The sequence below is a fragment of the Camelus ferus genome, chromosome 19 (genome assembly GCF_009834535.1).
Source record: "Camelus ferus isolate YT-003-E chromosome 19, BCGSAC_Cfer_1.0, whole genome shotgun sequence".
Classification (NCBI taxonomy): domain Eukaryota; kingdom Metazoa; phylum Chordata; class Mammalia; order Artiodactyla; family Camelidae; genus Camelus; species Camelus ferus.
Window position 1 is genome coordinate 9,892,534 of NC_045714.1, and position 10,680 is coordinate 9,903,213.

At 45.8% G+C, this 10,680-nt stretch overlaps 1 protein-coding gene across 1 annotated transcript; it reads left to right on the forward strand.

Moving 5' to 3' along the window:
- The first annotated feature begins 9,301 nt into the window (after nt 1–9,301).
- On the forward strand, nt 9,302–10,457 carry MC3R (melanocortin 3 receptor). The gene has a single exon (XM_006186146.2). It carries the CDS (start codon nt 9,410–9,412, stop codon nt 10,379–10,381), a length of 972 nt encoding a protein of 323 aa, XP_006186208.1. The 5' UTR covers nt 9,302–9,409; the 3' UTR covers nt 10,382–10,457.
- The last annotated feature ends 223 nt before the right edge of the window (nt 10,458–10,680 follow it).

Consider the following 10,680-nt stretch of genomic DNA (forward strand, 5'->3'; position numbering starts at 1 on the left):
GTGTTAGATGGGATCATGCCCCCAAAGAGGCCCACATCCTAAGCCCTAGAACCTGTGAACATGTTGCCTCACATGGCCAAAGGGGCTCTGCAGATGTCATTAAGTCTATGGGTCTAGAGACGGGAGATGATCCTAGATTACCGTAATGGACCCAATGTCATCACCAAGGTGCTTACATGGGGGAGGCAGCAGAGTCAGAGTTAGAAGAGGAGATATGATGATACAAACAGAGGTCAGAGTCAGCGACAGACTTAAAGATTCTACGCTGCTGGCTTTGAAACTGGAGGATGGGGCCGTGAAGCTGAGACACGTGAGGAAGCAGATGCTCTCCTGCAGCCTCTGGAAAGAATGCAGCCCTGCCAACCCAGCTTGGATTTCTCACCTCCAGAATGGTAAGAAAATAAACTTCTGCTGTTTTAAGCTGCTAAATGTGCAGTATTTGTTACAGCAGCAAAAGGAAGCTAACACAGACTATGATACAGGAATGTCAGAGGCATAATGTGCAGGCTTCCAATCTCTAGTCCTGTATCCATGCTGGCATTGCTAGTGTGTCCCAGAACTCCTCCAAGTTGATGAAGCCTTGAGATTCTTCACCACCCAGCTCTCCACATAGCCAATGCCTATTGACCCAAATTGGCATGCAAGAGTGGGTCAGATTCTTGATTATAAATAACAAAACCCACTCTGGCTAATTTAAACAGAAAAGGAATTTACTCAGTGATATTGGGTGGCTCACAGCCTCTCTGGGAAAATGAGAACATTGAGCTTAGAGGCCAAACCACAGGAAGGATGCCCGAATTACCCTTCCGGGCAGCCCCATGTGGAACCACCGGCCACCATCACTGGTCATACATGGAGGCTCTCGTGTGAATGCAACGGCTGAAACATCTGCTGCTGACTTTGAGCACCGGGGGCTCCTCTCCCTCCGTCACGGGAGTGAATTCCACACTGGGCTTGCCCCTCCTCGCACTGCTCCTCAGTCAACAACAGAAAACAGCCAAGTCTCTTCCCTTGTGGACCAGTGGCATCAGCATCACCTGGACCTACAGAACCAGAATCTGCCTTTTGGCAGGATCCCTGGGTGCCGCAGATGCACGGTGAAGGTTAAGCAGCTCTAGGGTGAGACCATCCCCCCAGGGTGAGGCGATCCAGTGGTGCAGACCTTGCCCCCCGGCATCTCCAAGGTGATGCCCCAGAGACACATCACTCAGAACACAGGACTCAGTGTCCAACAAGCAACATCAACAAGAGGAGTTGAGGAAAGGTAAGGGCACTCAATTTGGTGATTGAAGAAAAGAATACAATTCTAAAGTGCTAAGACGGATTTTTTTAAAACCAGGCAATAGAGAGAGATGATGTTTGTACACCATGGAGGGTTTTTTGATCCATCACATCTGGTCCTTCGACCAGATGTGGCAGCGTCTAGAAGAATGGGGAGCAAGCAGATCACTTGTCTTCTGAATTCAGAAAACTGCCTTCTATCATTAATCTGACTCTGTTGCTACAATTTGTCAATCCACCATAGGAAATGGACTTGGAGAAGCAAAAATTTACCCTGAGTTTCCAAAAGAGGTTCTAGCAGAGTGCAAAAAAAGAATGTTCTTTTAAAAACACAACAAAAAATAAACCACAAAAAGTTCCTTGACCTTTTCCTTATGCTGAAGTGTTCAGAAAGCAAAATAACTGACTCACTATTCATAAGATCTTGAAATCCAAGAGAGTAAGGAGAAGAGATTTTTGTTTTTGCTGTTTTGAATGTTCTTAAAGCTTTTATATTGAATTTTAAACAGGGCAATGTATAGTTCGTGGGGTACGTGTGTTTGTTTGTTAAGCTGGTGGGTGGAGTGAGACAGCATAGGAAGTGAAGACATAGAAGAAAAGGCAGACTCGAGGTCAGCTGTGAGTCAGCCCAATATTTAGTGGTGTCGTAGAGGAGAAGGAGCTGGAAGAGCAAGGGGAGAGGCTGCAGGAATACGAAGGACACCAGGAGAATGTGGGGCAATTGGAGCCAAGAGAAGAGAAGAATCTAGAAGGAAGGCGGGGTCGACAGGACTAGATGCAGTTAAGTCAGCTCAGACAAGGGTTACAATGACAAGGAAGTCACTAGTGCCCTTGGCAAAACCTATTTCTATGGAGTGACCTAGGCAGAAGCCAAGAGTGAATGGATTGAGGAATAAGACAGAAAAGAACGGAGGAAGCAGGGATCCACAATTCTTTCAAGAACATTAGCTGTGAGCAGAGGGAGAGTTAAGGGGGGGGGGGTTGCAAGATTAGATGAAGCTGCCAAGACATGGAAGCAACCTACATGCCCACCGACAGATGGTTGGCTAAAGAAACTGTGGTGTATATATGTGATGGAATACTACTCAGCCATAAAAACTAATGAAATTTGCAGCAACATGGATGGACCTGAAGATTATCAGACTAAATGAAGTCAGACAGAGAAAGACAAATATCATACGATATCACTTATACGTGGGATCTTAAAAAATGATACAAATGAGCTTATTTACAAACCAGAAATAGACTCACAGACATAGAAAACAAACTTATAGTTACCAAGGGGGAAAGTGGGAGGAGGGATAAATTAGGAGTTTGGGATTAACAGATATAAACTACTATATGTAACTTAGATAAACACCAAGGTCCTACTGTATAGCACAGGGAGCTAGATTCAATACCTTATAATAACCTATAACAGAAAAGAATCTGAAAAAGAATATATGTATATTTATAACTGAATCACTTTGCTGAATACCTGAAACTAACACAACATTATACATCAACTATACTTCAATTTAAAAAAAGAATGATAAAACCAAAAAAAAAAAAAAAGGCTCGAGGGTTTTTTACGAGAGAGACATAAGCATTTGCAGATCAAGGTCTCATTCCGAGAGAGCAGTGTTTTAAGGGCACAACTAATCCATTCAATGATTCAGGGGGAAATCCATTAAGGGGCTTGAACTTTGCCAATGGTTTGCTTGATTAAGGTTCACTTAGGATGGACACAGCTTATCAGAAAGTCTCCCAAAACTATGATACACTCACCTCTTCCAGTAATTTCAAGAAGGTATCCTCAAAAAGATAAAGGGATAAAATTTTAAAACACATTTTAATTAAAGTCTCTGGATTTTAGCAGAAAAAGAAAAAAAAGGAAAATGGAAACTCTTCTCTGATGGGTGGTAAGAGCAAGCAATGGAATAAAAGTTCTAAGGGAGGCTTCAAGAAGAGGGAATAACGTCAAAGCTGGTGTTGATAAGAATAAAACTTCAGTCCAGATTAAGGAAGCAATTAAGGATGCCCAAGAAAGCCACAAAGGAGCTCAGTCACGGGTGTCAAGTTGGCAACCTAGATACACAAGAGCCATTAGCTTCGGGTGGTTCTTAGAACTTCTCGGGGACAAAGGAAGAGCCTGGGAGCCGAAAATGGGCTGCACGTAATGTACCTGCACAAGTGTTACGTCTTTCAGAGAGGATGTCACTCACTACAATAATCACACATCATTAGTGAGTCTTTATGTGACTATACACCATTCACGACACAGGGAACGCTGTTGCAATCATATTTTTAACTGATTAGCGTGTACTTATATACCATAAAATTCATCCCTTTTAAGAGTGCAAATGAATGATTTTTAGTAAGTTTATTGAGCTGTGCGGCCATCACTGTAATCCAGTTTCAAATATCTTCATCACCCCAATTTCACCTATTTAGAGTTAAACCCCAGTTCTAGGCAATTACTCATCTACTGTCTGTCTTTATAGACTTGCCTTTTCTGGACACTTCATATAAGTGGAAACATACAAAATGTAGTCTTTTATGTCTGACTTCTTTCACTTAGCATAATGTTTTTGAGGTTCATTCCTGTTGTGCGTGTATCAGTATTTCATTCCTTTTTGTTGATGAACAGTGTTCCTTCCACTGTATGGACGTACGACACCTTGTCTGTCTTCACCAGCTGATGGACATGACACTGTTTCCACAGTTTGGCTATTATGAACAATGTTGCCATGAACATTCACATTCCAGAATCTGTGTGGTCATATGTTTTCATTTCTCTCCAGTAGATATTTAGGAGAGCAATTACTGAGAGTCATAAGGTAAATTTATGTTCAGCCTTTTAAAAATTTGGTAACTGGTTTCCAGAGTGGCTCTACCTCAGTAATATTTGAGGCTGTCAATTGTGCTCGATGCTGGTATATAAAGAGGAACAAAGACAGTTCCTACCCACAAGCAGCATATGGTCCAACAGGAGAAAAAATTATAGATAAAATTACAAATGGAATCACTTCCTGATAGTATCTAAAAAGTAGGTTCTATCAGGGTTTTATACTATTAAGATTGTCTGGAATGGAAAAAGAGAAAGCTATGGTCTTTTTGCTTTCAAACATTTATTGAGCACCTGATATGATTCTGATAGAGTTAAGAAATGACTACCCCAATGTTCATAGCAGCACTGTTTACAAGAGCCAAGACATGGAAACAGCCTAAATGTCCGTCAACAGATGACTGGATAAAGAAGCTGCAGTATATTTATACAATGGAATACTACTCAGCCATAAAAACCAACAACATAACGCCATTTGCAGCAATGTGGATGTTCCTGGAGAATGTCATTCCAAGTGAAGTAAGCCAGAAAGAGAAAGAAAAATACCATATGAGATCGCTCATATGTGGAATCTAAAAAAATAAATAAATAAATACAAAACAGAAACAGACTCATAGACATAGAATACAAACTCGTGGTTGCCAAGTGGGTGGGGGCTGGGAAGGGACAGACTGGGATTTCAAAATGTAGAATAGACAAACAAGGTTATACTGTACAGCACGGGGAAATATATACAAGATCTTACGGTAGCTCACAGCAAAAAAAAATGTGACAATGAACATATACATGTTCATGTAGAACTGAAAAATTGTGCTCTACATTGGAATTTGACACAACATTGTAAAGTGACTATAACTCAATAAAAAAATGTTAAAAGAAAAGAAATGATTAAATATAGTCTTGTTTCAGGGACTGAGTTCAACTGCACAAAACAGAAAACCCCTGAGAGGTGAAAGAAAGGGTTCTTTTTCTCTCACATAACTAGAAGCCTGGAGGCAAGTAATTCAGGGCCTGACTGCCTCTCCATAGAGTCATCAGGGATTCAGATCCCCTCCAGGCTTGGGCTCCCCCATTCATAGTATCTGGCCCTTGTCCTCGGACTTACAAAATGGAAGCTAGAGCTTCAGCATTCATGTCATCATTCCAGTCAGCAAAAGGGAAAAACAGCCAAGAGCAAAAGAGTTTGTACTAGTTGAGTCACCTTCCTTCACATTCCATTGGCCAGAATTGGGTCATGTTGTCTACAAGGGACTCCGAGAAAAGACTGTTTTAGTTGGGCATGCCACTGTCCCAATAAATCAGGAGTCCGTTCGTGAGGAAGAAGGAGAGAATAGGTGTTGGGTGGCCACCCACAGCCCTGTCTTCCTGGAGTGATAATCAAGCAAGGGAAGGAGTGTCCCAGAGACAGCTGGCACCCAGAAGGTCTTCTCTGTGCCTTAGTTTGGGTGCTCACCCCACCCTTGCCCCCAGCTGAACCTGTGACAAGGACAATCATCCGGGAGATGATTCCCAAGAAACAGGCGTGTGGGAGAAGAGAGAATGAGATTAAGGAGGAGGAAAAGCCAACAAAAAGACAGATTATCAAGGTTGTTGCTGTGGGTGATGAAGGCTCACTGTCATGGGGACATCTGGGCAGCTCACAAGGCATCTGCAGACGTCACCTGAAGGGTGGGAGGCTGGAGAAGTTACTCATTGGCTCCATCTCTTGTTGGTTGAGGGTTGCCCCAGGTGGTGTTCACTCCCCCTCACTCTCAAGCTGAACTTAATCAGACTAGGAGGGCCACCACCCACCCCTAAATGAGGGAAGATCCTGGGGCAGGAGGTGGGTAGAGCCCTCTGCCTGGGGCCTGGCTGGGCAATCTGAAACCGAACTTGCAGGGAACTGTCCAGCAAGAGGCGGCTGAAATGAGAAGTGGGCTGAGGTGTGAAGTGGAGAAGCAGGCGTCAGAGGAACCTCCTGCTCAGAAACAATTAGGCTCAACGATAACATCTAATCATTGGTTCAGATATGACCTTTGGCCATCGCTGTCCCACGTCAGCGGCATGGGATTTGATTTCTAACAAAGTAACATTCTGCATGTCATGAGAGAGACGGAGTGGTGTACTCTGACGGTTTGGGGTGGGGCAAGGAGAAGGGAACAGAGTGGTTTAAGGGCAAATAAACTAATGCACGAAATTTAAGGAAACTGGCAAAAAATAGTTGACATTTACTTACGAGTCTTCAGTAAGAGAAATAAGTCAGGCACAAAATTCGGGCAGAGCTTGGACAGAGAGAACACCTAGGTGGGTTATCTCTTACAATAAGAATCTTCTTGTTATAGTTTATTATAACAAACTGAAAACAGGCACCCAACATGTGCCAACAACATATGGAAACACTGACAGAGACTTTCGTGTCTCATAATTGTTAATAAAGTCTTTATGGAAGACTCAATTAAAAGGTAAGGCTGTATCTGTGCTGCTCCCCCAGGAAAGTGGAGGGCAGAGTTGAGAGAAGACCAAACCAACACTCATCAGCAGTGAGGGTTCCTCTGAGGGTGCAGGTTTGAAGTGCCAGGCCCATCTGCTCGCTCTCTCTCAAGGATGCACATAATCAGAGGACAGAACTAGAGAAGAACGGTCAGTGTTCAGCCCAGGCCAAGCACAGAGCAGAGAAAAGAGCAAGCAGCCTTAGCTTTGCAGGTAAGATGAGTGCCCCTGAAACCACAGAACAGGAGAGCAGAAACACACCTCTGGGTGTGACCCTGAGGGTGAGGAAGAGAAGTCCCCAAAAGAATGAGGATTGTGTTTTCCCCAACCTGGGGCATGGGTGGTTTAGCATCAGAAATGAAGTCACACTGTTGAAAATAAATAGCAGTATTTCTCATGCCTCTCGGTTCACAGACTCAGATGCATTTTTTCCTTCTAGTAGAAATTGTCAAATGATGAGACGACCCGCAAACACTAGGAATACATGAGCATGTGCTCCTCCCAATCCTTTCTGCTGAATTTGGTATCTTTTTAATTCCTGTCAATCTGAAGTCTCATTTTGATCTGCATTTCTCTGACTTCTCAGAAGGCTGCAATCTTTTCATATGTTTATTAGCCATTTGCATTTTCTCTTCAGTGAATTTCTATTCATATCTTTCACCTAATTTTCTAAGAAGTAAATCATCTTTTTCTTATTAATGTGAAAGTATTCTTTGCTTAGAATTGACAGTAACTTTTGCCAAAGGCAAGTGTTTTCTTCCTGTTTGTCTTCTGACTTTGTTCATGGTGACTTTTTGCATACTAAATTTCAGGTTGCCCATCTTGTTAAGAAGATCTTTCTAACCCAAAGTTGTATAAATATTCTAAATTTTCTTCTATTTCATATCATATTTCTTCTATCTCATTCACACAGGCACCGTCATGCTCACACTCAGATACAGTTAGAAGACAGTTAGATAGATCATTAATCCATCCGGGATTTCTGTGTGGTGACATGGTGGGGGTGACTCGGTGTGTCCAGAGTTTACATGACCCCTCCTGGTACAACATCATATTCAACATGAACCAAGTATTAAAGTCAACTGCTAAATTCTACCTTTTATATTTTCCAGCTCAAATGGCATCTCCATCTTCCTGTTAATTAAGAAGGAAGTGGAGATATTCCCTGGTCTTCCCCTCTCCCACAGTCCCGCATCCCATTGCTCTTGAATCTCCATGACTCTGCATCCTAAATATCTCTGTCCACTCCTCCCACGGCCCCATGGTCACCTCCTTGCTTCAGGTCAGCATCATCTCTCCCTGAATCTCTGCACCCCTGGCCTCCCAGGCTCCTGGCTCACCCCTCCCCCCAATCCAGCCTCCACTGTGCAACTAGGAATCTATCTAGAATGCAAACCCCATCTCATCTCTTCCACACACCGCCCCCCCCACTGCCTTCAGGATACAATCCAAACTGCCACATACAGCTGAGACCATCCTTCAGCATCCAGCCGTCTCTCGCCTTAAAAAACAAAACAAAACAAAAACAAAACCTGCAGGCTCATTTCTCAAATTGTGTCTCCCAGTGCCACACTCTTGCCAGAGAAAACTATGTAAAGTTCTTCAAAAACACCAAGCTTGCTTTTCAGTAGATCTCAACCCTGGCAGCACCCCCGCCACCCCTACACCTGTCAAAATTGAAAACACACTTGCCCAGGTCCTACTCCTGGGTGATCCTGACTCAGGAGGTCCATTGGGATCCCCGAGCCCACATCCTACAGATGATTCCCGTGGCCAGGGTGGGGAACCACTTCCTTTTGCCTCCAGATTGTAAGCATGCTATCCCCTTTGCCCGGAATCCTCTTCTACCTCCTTCAACCACAGCCCCCTCACCACCGGCTAGAGCCTCTGCTTCCTTGAAGTCAAAGCTTGGATGCTCCTTCCTCCAGGAGCTTTCCTTGATCGTCCAGGTTAGGGCTCCCCCACCATGCTCCTCCAAACATTCATCATATTGTAATATAACTGCCTGATTTCTCATCTTCCACCCCAGACTCCAAGTCTGGGGGAAATAGGAATGGTGTGTCTGTCTTGCCCACCATTATATTTCCTGCGCTTGGCAGAGACCTGACACATGGTAGATACTCAAGAAATGTTTGCTACCAAAAAAAAAAAAAGTTGGGGGAGGTACAAATGAACAGATAATTGGACCAAAGGATGGCTGTGACGGTTTTCATGTCAAATAAAAATTGCTGTCAAGCCAGCGAACAGATGAGCCGACTGGCCTGCAGAGGGCGCCAGGCTGCTTTGTAATCTCCTGGTCCAAGCCCGGGGAGCCGGTCCTGCTGTCAGTCAGAGACGCGCCTGACGCTCAGTGGTCATTCCGCTGCGCTGAAGATTAAGTAGGAGTTGTTCGCCTCCAGCCAATGTATAAAAACTGAATGTTCACCCCTCACTCCTAACAACAGGTACCACATCCCCTGTCTTGCTATGAAAGCAGCCGTAACTGTAGCAACCAGTAGCTGGTTTTCTATTCCCAGGTGGGGATGAGAGAGGGGATACGTGGAAGAGAGAAGAGAGGAAGGTAATAAGGGAGAGAGCTAAGAGGGTCTGTAAAACTGCTTGTCCTGAAGAAGCAGAGTTCCCTGTATGCCTCCAAGCTGACTTTCTTTCTTTCTCTCTCTCCCTCTCTCTCCATCCTTGGATTTTGGGAAAGAACAAAATCAAAATCTAAAATGGACAAGCATCCCCAAAAAGTACCTGGAAGGAGGTTTTCTTCTTTTCTGTAAGCAGCAACAGCAGCAGCCGCCTCTGGACCCTGCTGGGGCCCCAGCTCAGCTCAGCCGTCTGTGTGCAATGAACGCTTCTGGTTGCCCGCTCTCTGCTCAACCCACGCTGCCTAATGGCCCGGGGCACCCCGCAGCCCCTTCCGTCAGCAACCAGAGCAGCGGCGGGTTCTGCGAGCAGGTCTTCATCAAGCCGGAGGTCTTCCTGGCCCTGGGCATCATCAGCCTGATGGAGAACATCCTGGTCATCCTGGCTGTGGTCAGGAACGGCAACCTGCACTCGCCCATGTACTTCTTCCTCTGCAGCCTGGCGGTGGCCGACATGCTAGTGAGCGTGTCCAACGCCCTGGAGACCATCATGATCGCCGTGGTCAACAGCGACTACCTAACCTTCGAGGACCAGTTCGTCCAGCACATGGACAACGTCTTCGACTCCATGATCTGCATCTCCCTGGTGGCCTCCATCTGCAACCTCCTGGCCATCGCGGTGGACAGGTACGTCACCATCTTCTACGCGCTGCGCTACCACAGCATCATGACGGTGCGGAAGGCCCTGGCGCTGATCGTGGCCATCTGGGTGTGCTGCGGCGTCTGCGGCGTGGTGTTCATCGTCTACTCCGAGAGCAAGATGGTCATCGTGTGCCTCATCACCATGTTCCTCGCCATGCTGCTCCTCATGGGCACCCTCTACGTGCACATGTTCCTCTTCGCCCGGCTGCACGTCAAGCGCATCGCCGCGCTGCCGCCCGCCGGCGGGGTGGCCCCGCAGCAGCACTCGTGCATGAAGGGGGCCGTCACCATCACCATCCTGCTGGGGGTATTTATCTTCTGCTGGGCTCCCTTCTTTCTCCACCTCGTCCTCATCATCACCTGCCCCGCCAACCCCTACTGTGTCTGCTACACCGCCCACTTCAACACCTACCTGGTCCTCATCATGTGCAACTCTGTCATAGACCCCCTGATCTACGCCTTCCGGAGCCTGGAACTGCGCAACACGTTTAAGGAGATCCTCTGCAGCTGCAGCGGCATGAACGTGGGGTAGGCTGCAGGGCCATGGAAGCCAGACACGGGTCTGCTCACTTCTGGCCCTTCATCCAGCCAAGGTGTTTAGAAAGAAGGGAGAAAAACACTGAAAAGATGTAAAAGTGGGCTAACGGTCATGATCATATGTGTCTTTTGTTTTTAAGCTTGTGAAGCCTGTTGAAAGGGGAAAAAATGGTACTTAGCAGGCTCTCTGGAAGGATGACGATGTGGGTAAGTCACACACTCTGATCTGCCCTATAGTCAGTGGGGGGATCAGTGGAGGCTGCTCTGGGTGCCGAGCGCTCCTTTCCATGCACC

Coding starts and splice junctions, on each gene's coding strand:
- MC3R (XM_006186146.2), top strand. CDS start 9,410: ATGAACGCTTCTGGTTGCCCGCTCTCTGCTCAACCCACGCTGCCTAAT.